The sequence below is a fragment of the Capsicum annuum genome, chromosome 4 (assembly GCF_002878395.1).
Source record: "Capsicum annuum cultivar UCD-10X-F1 chromosome 4, UCD10Xv1.1, whole genome shotgun sequence".
NCBI lineage: Eukaryota > Viridiplantae > Streptophyta > Magnoliopsida > Solanales > Solanaceae > Capsicum > Capsicum annuum.
The window spans coordinates 166,747,106-166,759,340 of NC_061114.1; the positions used below are offsets into that span (position 1 = coordinate 166,747,106).

General features: G+C 36.0%; 1 protein-coding gene across 1 annotated transcript in view; it reads left to right on the forward strand.

The window, feature by feature from the left end:
• LOC124898008 overlaps positions 1 to 2,346 on the forward strand; it is a 29,054-nt gene extending 26,708 nt beyond the window's left edge. Inside the window, exon 2 of the mRNA XM_047411627.1 lies at positions 2,170 to 2,346. Within this exon, the coding sequence (XP_047267583.1) occupies positions 2,170 to 2,346 (177 nt within the window). The remainder of the gene's footprint in view (positions 1 to 2,169) is intronic.
• The last annotated feature ends 9,889 nt before the right edge of the window (positions 2,347 to 12,235 follow it).

Below are 12,235 nucleotides of genomic sequence, written 5' to 3' on the forward strand. Positions count from 1 at the left end.
TTGTTGTCTTATGATATTTTTGGTATGCAGGAGTGGGTGAAATGGCTTCCGAGGTGGTTGGCTAAGTATAATGTGAGTATTTTATTTTTAAAGGTTAGAAAGTTGATATAGTTAACTTTAGTCAACATATATAGAAGTTGAGTACATATCGAAATTTTGTCAGTGCCATCAAGTTTGAAACATAAAGTTTGAATTACTAGGACTATTAGTTCGAGTCTCGAGGTATTTAGAGGAGTTTTTTGAGTTTTATAAGTTGAAAACTTAAGAGAGTTGACCAAAGTCAATGTTTGAGGTTAGAAGGTAATTATTAAGTTTCATTGACTCCAGTAGGTATGAAGGGTGATATTTAGTCTAGTTCACCATTTATTTAGTTCTAAACTTAAGAGAGTTGACCAAAGCCAATGTTTGAGGTTAGAAAGGTAATTATTAAGTTTCATTGACTCTAGTAGGTTTGAAGGGTGATATTTAGTCTAGTTCAAGGTTTATTTAGTTCTCAATGTTATGGGGCGCAAAATGCGTTAAAAAATGAGCCTAAGTATGTTAACTCCAAGATTTTCAATGAACTTAATTTGATGTCTCCTTAGTGTTTAACAATGATTTTTTAGAGGAATTATGGTAAGGGATGGTAATGGGACTATTTGGATGCATTTTGAAAATTTTTGATCATGTTTTGGAATCCCCAAAATAGTAGGGGTCCGTGATAAGGGTGTGCCATGGAGGGGAGGCACACCTTTGTCGTGAAAACCAGTGAAGTCTGTGCTAAGAGCGTGCCATGACCTTAGGTTGACGCGATAAGAGTTTGTCATGCCCAAAGGTTCAAAACATAGATTTTTCTTTTTTTTGGTTTGGGTTGAGGTCTTTTTGGTCCTGTACCAATTTAAATGACTTTAAACACTAACTTAACCCTTATTACACATCAATTCTTAACTATTAACACTATTCTTCACCCTCTCAACTCTCAAAAGAAACAACTAAGGTTCTTCCCAAGGATTCAACTTTCAGGTCTCTAAATTCAAGTTTTTCTCAAAATTTGTTCATCATAAAGCCATGTTGGACACTCCCTTATTTTTAATTATCTTTAAAATATGAGATCTCCTAATACATATGTTGTAATGGTTGTTTGAAACTAGGGTTGGGGATTTTGGTTGATATATATACTTGCATTAGTTTTTTCTTGTCTTAATGGTTTAAATGATAGATTTTCAACTGAACTGTGACTTACAAAGCATGAATTTAGTAACTTGATTTCATAATGAGTATGGTTTTGGAATGGTAAAGATATGAACCTTAACCTATTGTATAATTGGATTTAAAAGAGGATTTTATAGTATTTAACTCATCTTTTAAAACATTGTCATGCAGTAATGGAAAAATGGTCTATATTGGGTTTTTGGAATTGGAATTTGGAGTATAAATGGTTAAATAGAAACGATATGGAATTATATAGATGGCTTGAAATTCTTGGTGTGATGATACCATTCTGGAAATGCCTTAATGGAAAAATCTATGGTTAATGGTATATGAAAATATTTTAATTGGGCTTAATGAGAATTGTGCAGCTCATCAAGACCTTTTCTTATGACACTATGCAATATTAGGCGGTTCGTTAATCCATTGAATAATTACTGAGAAGTGGTGAGCCCTCCATCTTTTGAAAAGCCTATTTACTTTCCAATTATCGGTCATATACTCTCTTTTAACTTTGTTTTGGCATAGTTGGGGTCATGTCCCGACTTGGTAGATCTCTTATGGAGGATTGTAGATAGTATTAGGTTGTGGTTTTTCTGGATTTAAATTTGACTTTCAAATTTCATTAGTTGTGTATCAAAATCTTTTATTTTATGGGTTGGCTTACACAATTTCTTTATAATATTATACTTATGATATAAGGTTAAGGGGCTATCTCATGGCTTGATTGGCTTGGGGTGCCCGTCACGACCAGGGTCCAATTTAGGCAGTGATAAGATTGGTGTCGAATTACAGTTTAGGGTGACTGGGTGTATACAACCTATGTCGAGTAGAGTCCCATTTATGGTTGTATAGCACGCCATACTTATAAGAGGGAGGCTATAAGGCATTTAGGAATGTTTTTATTTTTGTGTGCTATTTCGTGCTAGAGAGTTTAGTTACTATTAGTTTCCTCTAACTTTTAGCTTACTTGCATTTTAGATCATGCCTTCACGAAGATATAATGGTTGTAGGAATTCAGCTGGAACCTCTGTCCTAATTAGGGCAAATGCTAAGGAAGTTCACCCTACTCACGGAATACAAACTCAATATAGGGTCCGTACTCCTAACTATGCTGCTGCTCCCGGGGTTCCATGGATCCCTACTAGTCCTCCTTGAGCTCCTCAAGATGGTGTTAACCACACCCAGTCTCCTCAAAGGGATGTCTCTAATGCGGAGTTCCATCAGTCCATCCACATGCTTGCTCGAGTCTTGATATTGCAGTCTCACCGGTCTAATCATATTGGTCCTATCACTAGCTTATCTGAGATCACTCAAGTTGGTCAATTTATGAGGATAAATCTACTAAATTTTATGGGTTCTAAGGTTGAGGAGGATCCTCAAGGGTTTGTGGATAAGATGGAAAAGATCTCCAGGGTCATCTATGCTACTGATATAAAGAGGGTAGAGTATGCAACTTATCAATTCAAAGAGGTAGCTTACCGATGGTATGAGGAGTGGGAAGATTTGAGGGGTGAAGATGCTGAACTGACGGTATAAGAAGAGGTCTCAGGTACTTTTTATGATCCCATCTTTTCTCAGGAGTTGAGGGATGCTAAGGCTGAGAAGTTTGTGAATCTAAAGCAACGTAAGATGAGTGTTAAGAAGTATTCCTTAAAGCTCACCAAACTATCCCATTATGCCCTAAAGTTTGTGTCTAAAATAAGGTCCAGGATGAGAAAGTTTGCTTTGGGTCTTTCTCGTGATTTGGTGTTAGAATGTAAGGCTGCTATGCTAAACAGTGACATGGATATATCCAGAATGGTGGTTTATATGCAACAAGTGTAAGATGAGAAAAGAAAGCAGATAGAAAGGGAGCAGGTTAAAGTAAGATGACTAGATATATAGAACAGGATGCAAGCCAATTGAATAATGGGGATAGGGGGCAGGCATTGGATCAAGAGGAAGACTTGGGCAAATTTTTATCCCTCATCTAGTGCTCCAGTCTGTAGGCCTTTTAGAGATCAGCATTTCCAATCTAGTAATGGCCCTATAGCATACACCACTCAGTCATAGGCCAATGTAGCTCAATGGGCCCTACCTTGCCCTTCTTTTCATTTTTGTGGGAAAACTTACCGTGGATACTATCAAGAGGGGAAGAACTTATGCTTCAAATATGGTCAGCCTGGTCATATGTAGCAAGATTGCCCCTAACCTAGGGTTATATTTTGGGCTAATAAGGTTTCAATTCCCACTTCATCATCTCCTGTCACTAAGGGTGATACTTCAAGGTCAGGAAATGGACAACAAAAACTTTATGGACTTTTTACTTGCCAAGAATTTGAGGCATCCATCCGATGTCATCACTAATATGTTACAACTTTTTTCTCGTGATGTTTATATGTTGCTTGATCTTGATTCCACCCTATCCTATGTGACTCCTTATATGGCTGTGAACTTTAGTTTTGGTCCCAAAAGTATTTTTGACCCCTTTTTAGTTTCCACCCTGGTGAGTGAGTCTGTTGTTCCCAAAATAATCTATAGGGGTTGTGTTGTGTCTATCTTTCATAGGGAGACATTGGTAAATTTAATAGAGCTTGATATGGTGGATTTTGATGTAATTTTGGGAATGAATTGGCTTCATTTGTGCTATACTTCTCTGAATTGTAGGACCCAAAAGGTCACTTTTTATTTTCCTAATGAATCGATAATTGAATGGGAGGGGAGTTCCTAGTACCTATGGGGACCTTTATTTCTTATCTTAGAGCTTAAAATTTGATATCGAAAGGTTGTTTGTATCATCTAGTTAGGATAAAGTATTCTAACTCTGAAAGTCCCTTCTTGTAGTCTGTTCTCGTAGTTCATGAGTTTCCTGAATTTTTTCTCGATAATCTTTTTGGGTTCCCTCCAAATAGGAAAATTCTTCTATTAGATGCCCATCCTATTTTCATTCCTCCTTATAGGATGGCTTCAACAGTTGAAAGAACTAAAGGAGAAATTAAAGGATCTCTTTGATAAGGGTTTTATCTGTCCTAGTATTTCTCCTTGGAGCTCTCCTGTACTTTTTATGTGAAAGAAATATAGGTATCTCTGGATGTATGTATATTATCATCAACTGAATAAGGTCACTCTGAAAAATAAGTACCCCCTTCCTGAGATTGATGACCTTTTTTACCAGCTTTTGAGAGCTAGTTATTTCTCTAAAGTAGACCTTCATTCAGGTTACCATCAGTTAAAGATTAGAGAGGTTGATACTCCTAAGACTCTTTTTCGAACCCTTTATAGACACTATGGATTATTGGTTATGTTATTTGGGTTGACTAATGCTCTAGTTGCTTTTACAGACCTTATGAATTGAGTGTTTAGACAATTTCTAGACTTATTCGTCATAGTCTTTGTTGATTATATCTTGGTGTACTCCAAAAGAAATGAGGATCATGCAAATCACCTCTGAATTATACTTCACTCTTCAGGATTAGAAATTATGTGCAAAATTTTCTACATGCGAATTTTGGTCATATTGTCTCTAGTGAAGGGATTAAGATGGATCGTCAAAATATTGAGGCGGTAAAGAACTGACCTAGGACTATGACTCCAACCAATATTAGGAGCTTTTTGGGCCTGGCAGGTTATTATAAGAGATTTATGAAGATTTTTTCATCCATTGTTGCACCGCTTATGAGATTGACTCAAAAGAAGGCAAAGTTTCTTTGGTTTAATGCTTGTGAGGGTAGTTTGTAAAATTAAAGATTTAATTAATGTCTGCTCCTATTTTGACCCTACTTAATGGGACTGAAGGGTTTGTGGTGTATTGTGATGTGTCCCATGTAGGACTTAGGTGTGTTGATGCAGTATGGTAAGGCTGTGGCCTATGCTTATAGACAACTTAAGGTGCATGAAAAAAATTACCCAACTCATGATTTAAAGTTGGAGGCCATGGTGTTTCTGTTGAAGATTAGTGCCATTATTTGTATGGAGTACACATGGATATTTACTCAGATCATAAAAGTTTGTAGTATGTGTTCACTCAAAAAGAATTAAACCTCAGGCAGAGGCGGTGGTTTGAATTACTTAAGTATTACGACATGAGCCTATGCTACCACCCAGGTAAAGCTAATATTGTCGTTGATGATATTAGTAGGTTGTCCATATGGATTCTGTCTCATGCCAAGGAAGAGAAAAAGAAATTTGTAAAGGATATTCGTCAGCTGGGAAATTTAGGAGGCCTCCTTTTGGACTCTGAAGATGGTGGAGTGATTGTGCAAGAAGTGGCTAAGTCATCTCTTGGTGCTGAAGTTAAGGAGAAATAGGTTTATGATCCTATACTTATACAAATAAGAAAGGATGTAGGTCAGCAGAAAGTTACAACTTTTAAAATTAGGTGAGATGGCATTCTGAGATACCAAGGGAGATTATGCGTTCCTTATGTGGATGGGTTGTGGGAGAGGATATCGATCGAAGCAACGTGTATAGGTATATGATTCATCCGAATTCGACAAGGATGTATCATGACTTGAAAAAAATATATTGGTGGAATAACATGAAGAGAGATATAGCAAGTTTTCTTAGCAAGTCTATGATTTGTAAACAAGTCAAGGTTGAGAATTTGAGGCCATGTGACACCTCTCAAGAGATAGCTCTACCTACGTATAAGTGGGAAATTATTAATATAGATTTTGTCACTGGCCTTCTACGATCTCAGAATCAATATGATTCAATTTGGGCCATTATAGACAGAATGACCAAGTTTGCTGACTTCTTGCCTATAAGGACTAATTACCCAGCTGAGGATTATGTGAAGTTGTTCATTTAGGAGATACATAGATTGCATGGGACTATGGTATCTATTATTTTCGATCGAGATACATGGTTTTCTTCTTATTTTTTGTGATCTTTTCAAAAGGGGTTGGACACTCAGGTGAATTTTTATACCGCTTTCGAGCCTCAAACGAATGGACAAGCAGAGTGTACTATCCAGACTTTAGAAGATATGCTAAGAGATTGTGTAGTTGACTTTAAGGGAAGTTGGATGGATCATTTGTCGCTTATCAAATTTGTGTATAATAATATCTATCATTCTAACATCCAAATGGCTTCTTTTGATGCCCTTTATGGTTAAAGGTGTAGATTACCAATTGTGTGGTATGGGGTAGGCAAGACAAGATTGTTTGGGCATGACTTGGTACATAAAGCTATGGAGAAAGAAAAGGTGATTCGAGAAAGGCTTAAGACCACTCAAAGTTTCCAAAAGTCTTATGCAAATGTGAGGCAAAGAGAGTTTGAGTTTGAGGTTGATGATTGGGTGTTCTTGAAGGTTTTTCCTATGAAAGAAGTTATGATATTCGGGGAAAAGGGAAAGCTCTATCCCCGTTACATTGGTTTTTATCAAATCCTTAGGAGGGCTGGGAATATTTCTTATAGGTTGGACTTATTGGTGAGATTGGCATCAATCCATCCCCTTTTTCATGTGTATTTTCTCAAAAAGTAATAGGTGACCCTTTCTTAGTGGTTCCCGTTTAAGATATTGGTGTTAAGGATTCATTGTCTTATGAGGAAATCCCAAATGAAATCTTGGATAGACAAGTTCAGAAATTGAGAACTAAGGAGATATCTTTGGTGAAAATGCTTTGGAGGAACCAAAAGGTAGAAGAGGCTATGTGGGAATAGAAGGAGGACATAAAAGCTAAATATCCGTTCTTTTTCCCATTATTGGATGAGGGTGCTTGAGGTACGAATCTTACTTCTTCTTTTAATGCATTTTGAGTTATCCTTAAATCCCTCTATGGTCTTTCTTATATCGTGCTAAGGGTTTCCTAATCTTTCATTTAGGGATGAATGATCCTAAGGGGTGATATTGTAACACTCCGAGTGTTACTGGGTCCAAAATACGTTAAAACATAAGCCTAAGTATGTTAACTCACAGATTTTTTTATTGAATTTAATTGAATGTCTCCTTAGTGTTTAGTAGAGATTTTTGAGCGAAATTATAGTAAGGGATGGTACTGGGACCAATAGGATGCGTTGCAAAAAATTTTTGATCATGTTTTGGAATATTTTGGGACCCTAAAATAGTGAGGGTCCATGATAAGGGTGTGCCACGGATGGGAGGAACACCCTTGTCATAGAAATTAGTAAAGGTCTGCGATAAAATTGTGTCACGCTTTTGTCACCCTGTGATAAGGGAGTGCCATGCCCTTGGGTTAGTGCGATAAGAGAGTACCACATCTAAGGGTTCAAAATGTAGACTCTTATTATTTTTGGTTTGGGTCGAGGTATTTTTGGTCTGTTACCCATTTAAACGACTTTAGAAAAAACCTTAACCCTTATTACCCATCAGTTATCAAAGATGAACACCGTTCTTCCTTCTTTCAACTCTCAAGAGAAACAACTAAGGTTATTCCTAAGGATTCAACTTTCAGGGCTTTAAATTCAAGTTCTTTTCAAAATTCTTCTGTCATAAAGGCATGTTGAACACTCCTTTATTTTAATTATCTTTAAATTATGAGATTACTTGATATTATATATTTTAATGGTTGTTTAAAACTAGGGTTAAGGATTTTGGTTGATATATATACTTGCATTGGTTTTTCCTAGTCTTGATGGATTAAATGATATGTTGTAAACTAAATTGTGACTTACAAAGGATGAATTTAGTAACTTGATTTTATAATGGGTATGGTTTTGACATGGTAAAGATATGAACCTCAACCTATTGCATAATTGGATTTAAAAGACGATTTTATAGTATTTAACTCATCTTTTGAACATTGTCATGCATCAATAGAAAAATGGTCTATATTGGGTTTTTGAAATTGGAACTTGGTGTTTTTTAATGGTTAAATAAAAATGATATGGCATTGTATGGATGACTTGCAAGTCTTGGTATGATGATACCTATTTGGAAATGCGTTAATGGAAAACTTTGTGATTAATGGTATGCGAAAATATTTTAATTAGGCTTAATGGGAATTGTGTAACTCACCGAGAAGGTGCAGTCCGAGTGACCAACACTAGGAACCATATTTGCCGACGTTGGGGGTTTATGACCATTGTGTACCGACTTTGAGCGGTGGTACACACTTATTTTTTGGGAGGTTATTGTCTATTCTTATGACTAACATGGACTGGGGATCTTTCGGTGGAGGAAACCAAACCCATTTAGCCCATGGGTGTTTAAAGGTCGGTGCAAGCTACACAGTTCAGGAGTACATTTTTGAATGGTCATGTCATTATGTTTTCTGCCCCTATTTCATATTTATTATGGATAAGGACTCTATTTTATGACTGATTTTTGGCAAATTGCATATTTTATTCCCTTTCTTAGGTTGTATGTCAATACTCAACTTCCTGATCACCTCCGAACACTGCATTATTTCATGATGTAGGTTCGAATACCTTTTCACCATGTGCAGCATTAGGAGGTCCTTTACTCTATTGAGCAGCTGGTGAGAAGTGATGCGCCCTCCATCTTTAGGAAGGCCCGTTACTTTTTAGTAATTTGTCATATTCACTCTTTTTATTTTCTTTTTGAATAGTTGAGGTCATGTCCTGACTTGATAGATGTTTTATGGATAGTGGCTTGTAGATAGTATTAGGTTGTGGTTTTTCTGGATTTGAATTTGACATTCAAATTCAAATTGATTATCTATCAAACTCTTTCATTTTATGGGTTGGATTTTGTAATTTCTTTATAATTCTATGCTTATGATGTATGGCTAAGGGGCCATTTCATGAATTGGTTTACTTGGGGTGCCTATCACGGTCAGGGCCTCGATTCGGGTCGTGACATCGAGGCTATTGGATGAGTTTTGACTGTTTCCTTGGAAATTTGGAGATTTCTAAGTTCAGAATTAACTTCGGTCAACATCTGATTAAAATTACTTCACTTGGGTGTTTTAATGATTCCACCAGCCCTGAAATATAGTTTACAAGTGGTTGGCAATATTGGTTTGTATTCAGGCAGTCTAATCTGATGAGATGGGTATACTGCAAACAGAATACCTTTCTTTTACTGCATTAAATAGAGACACCTTTCTATTCAAAGTTATAGGGAAAAAGATGTTGTGTTATTCCTCATTGATTTCAATTGTTAGAGAGGGAATTATCTTGTCTGTGGCGTAATATGGATTCTACATGCTATTATTGAAACAGTTAATTGGAGAAGAGAAATAAAAATTATGAAGAGAGGAAGAGATGAACTCTTCAATTCTCATTAATTGTTATGCATAGAAATGAATGCATCTTTCATAATTATTCACTAAGTTAAGAGTAATTAAATTAGCTTCAATAACTACCTTCCTAACCATCAGTATTAACTAACTTAATAGACTAAGTATATATTTAACTAGTTAAGAACCCTTCTTATTATACATAGACTTATTAATCCTTTAACATTACATTTTAATTTACATGTTAATGGAAAAACTATAAGGTATTTGCAGAAATCGACCTCTTCTAAAGTACTCAGAGATAGAATACCATGTCATATTGGCAAAGGTCGGAGTTTGCCACTATAGTGGGATAATATAAGCAAAATTCAAAGACATTCACAAGAAGCCAAACCTGAGAGTTTCAAATCCTTCAAGGTTTGTTCATGAAGATGGACGTATTAGAGCATGTTTTGATCTCTCCTAAAGGGCTTCACGTCATGATGATTGGGCTAGGGACTCAAGTGAAGGGAAAAGGCATTCTACCTTGTGTGATAGCTGGTTTGTAGAACCATCAAGGCCTTGATGGATCACTTGGAAATTCACCAAGAAGAGAGGATACAAATGATCATTCGGACTTTGTTGAAGGCTGGCTTGGTGAACCACCAAGGCCTTGACAACCCACTTGGTGATTAGTCAAGGACAAATAATCTGCTTATGGGCCATATCTCTTAATTGCTTTCAATGCCCACCTTTGAGCCCATCTGTAATAGCTTAGCCCAATTTTATAAATAGCTAATCTTTTATGTTATTAGTTTATTTTTTATGACATTTGATATTATAATATGCTTGAGAGAGCATGAGATCTTAGAAAAACTTTTGTTGATTATCACTTAGAAATAGTAGTTACAAGGGCATTACAATTCCTTTTTGGTAATTGTAAGTGGTAGATGTGTGTTGATGACATTTGGGTTTGAAATACCCATTGGTTGCTCTTTTCTTTATCTACTTGTATCTATCTATCTATCTCAATCTTTTATCCTTTAATTTTTTGTATTTCAATTCTATCATTTTCTTCTAGCTTTTATTATTTCGTCTTCCATATCATGGGTTGTATCATTTGATACCAAAGCCAAACTTAGGATCATTCCAATGATTCTAGTCTAGGGATTAGTTACTATAAAAAAAGGTCAAAAATGTTTGATTATTTTTCAAAATTTTGAGTTTTTGTTTTTGACACTAGAATCGTGCTCTCTAATACCTATTGTGTCTAAATCTATGATTTATATTTGATTGAGCTAATTTGAAGAATCTACCATTATTGATTTTGAGCATTGAAGAAAATGGAAATGGGTTTTCAAATCTAAAGAAATTGAAGTGAAAATTAGGGGTTGAAAAGTATTGGGGCTTGTTCCCTCTATCAAAAGGAGCTCGAATTTCAAATTTGGAGTGATTACAACTTAAAATGAGAGAATTCCATTTTTAAAATCTTCATATTTGTTCTTGATGTTCTTGGTGAAGAAGAAACAAAAAAGTACAATTTGATCCAAAACCCTTGGTACAAGTTTGAGAAAAAGTGTTTTTGGACATATAAAGGGTAAATACTAGGTGAAGTGGGCCCAAGAAGTTAAGAAATTGAAGATTATAGCCTCAAAACTTTGAGTCCAAATCACGCCTATTCTTCCTAGGGGTGAATGAAGCCTTTTTGAACAACCATATACTTGATGAACCACCAACTAACCCACCACAAGGAACAAACTTGGATAGTGTTTTTCCTAGGAGTGATGGAAGCCTTGGTGAACCACCACAGATTTGACGAACCACCAACCAACCCACCACAAGGAATAATCTTGGACAACACTCTTCCTAGGAGTGATGGAAGCTTTGGTGAACCACCACACATTTGATGAACTACCAATTCAAGACGTCACCCCAAATCCAACTTGACACGTATTCTAGTTAAAGTATATGGAAGCTTTGGTGAACCACTACTATTGTAACACCCCAAAAATTCAATATTAGATTATAACCATGATTCAAGTACATGTAAAATCAAACATCATGTTTTGGTGAGAAGTGATTTAGATATGTATTAAGGCCACAAGTAACTCCTAGCTCATAGTTCATATCCAAGTTGAAAAATCCCTTACCGATTGATTTCTTGTGAAGAATCTCCCTATAGTCAACTTTCAACAAATAGAAATCCTAGATTCTAGAGTATTTTTTAGATCAAGACCTACAAAATTAAAGGTGTTTGAGTCATCTTTCCTACGCATCTAGTTTTACCTTCATCTAATTTTGGAGATAAGAGTTATGGCCATTTTAGTGAAATACTATCCAGCAATAAGAACCTATGAGCATAGGTCTTGTTGATATTGTAAGACTGTACAATGCTCTCGTCTGATCAAAACAGTCTCAAGAGTCTAAAAGTTGACATGTATACCTTCCAACCACGATAACAAACCACAACTATGATTAGAAACCCTGATCTTGGGCACGATCTTAACTTGGAAAGCTCATTTGTCTTGGACTTTCAACCTATGAACCAAGGCACAATCGTAGGTGGGTCTCACGACCATACCAAGGATTATATAATCGAGTCCAAAAATCCTTCATACTATCCACCCACCATAAACTCCACCTAAGATCGCTGGTGGATCTCATGATTGTGGGATGGGTTGTACATCCTCCCCTGTAACTTTTTCAGATAGATTTTATAAGGGATATTCCACTATTTTCCTACTTTTTAAACCCCTAAAATACTTCATTTAATCTATCTAACAGTTGATTATTAAGGTCAATAATTTCTAAGTCCCTCATTTCTTAGAAAACAACTGACACTTAGCAAAAATAAGAGAAAAGAAATAATTTCTCTTCTTCAGGGCAAACTAGTGTTCATCTTCTTCAAGTTCCAACTCTAG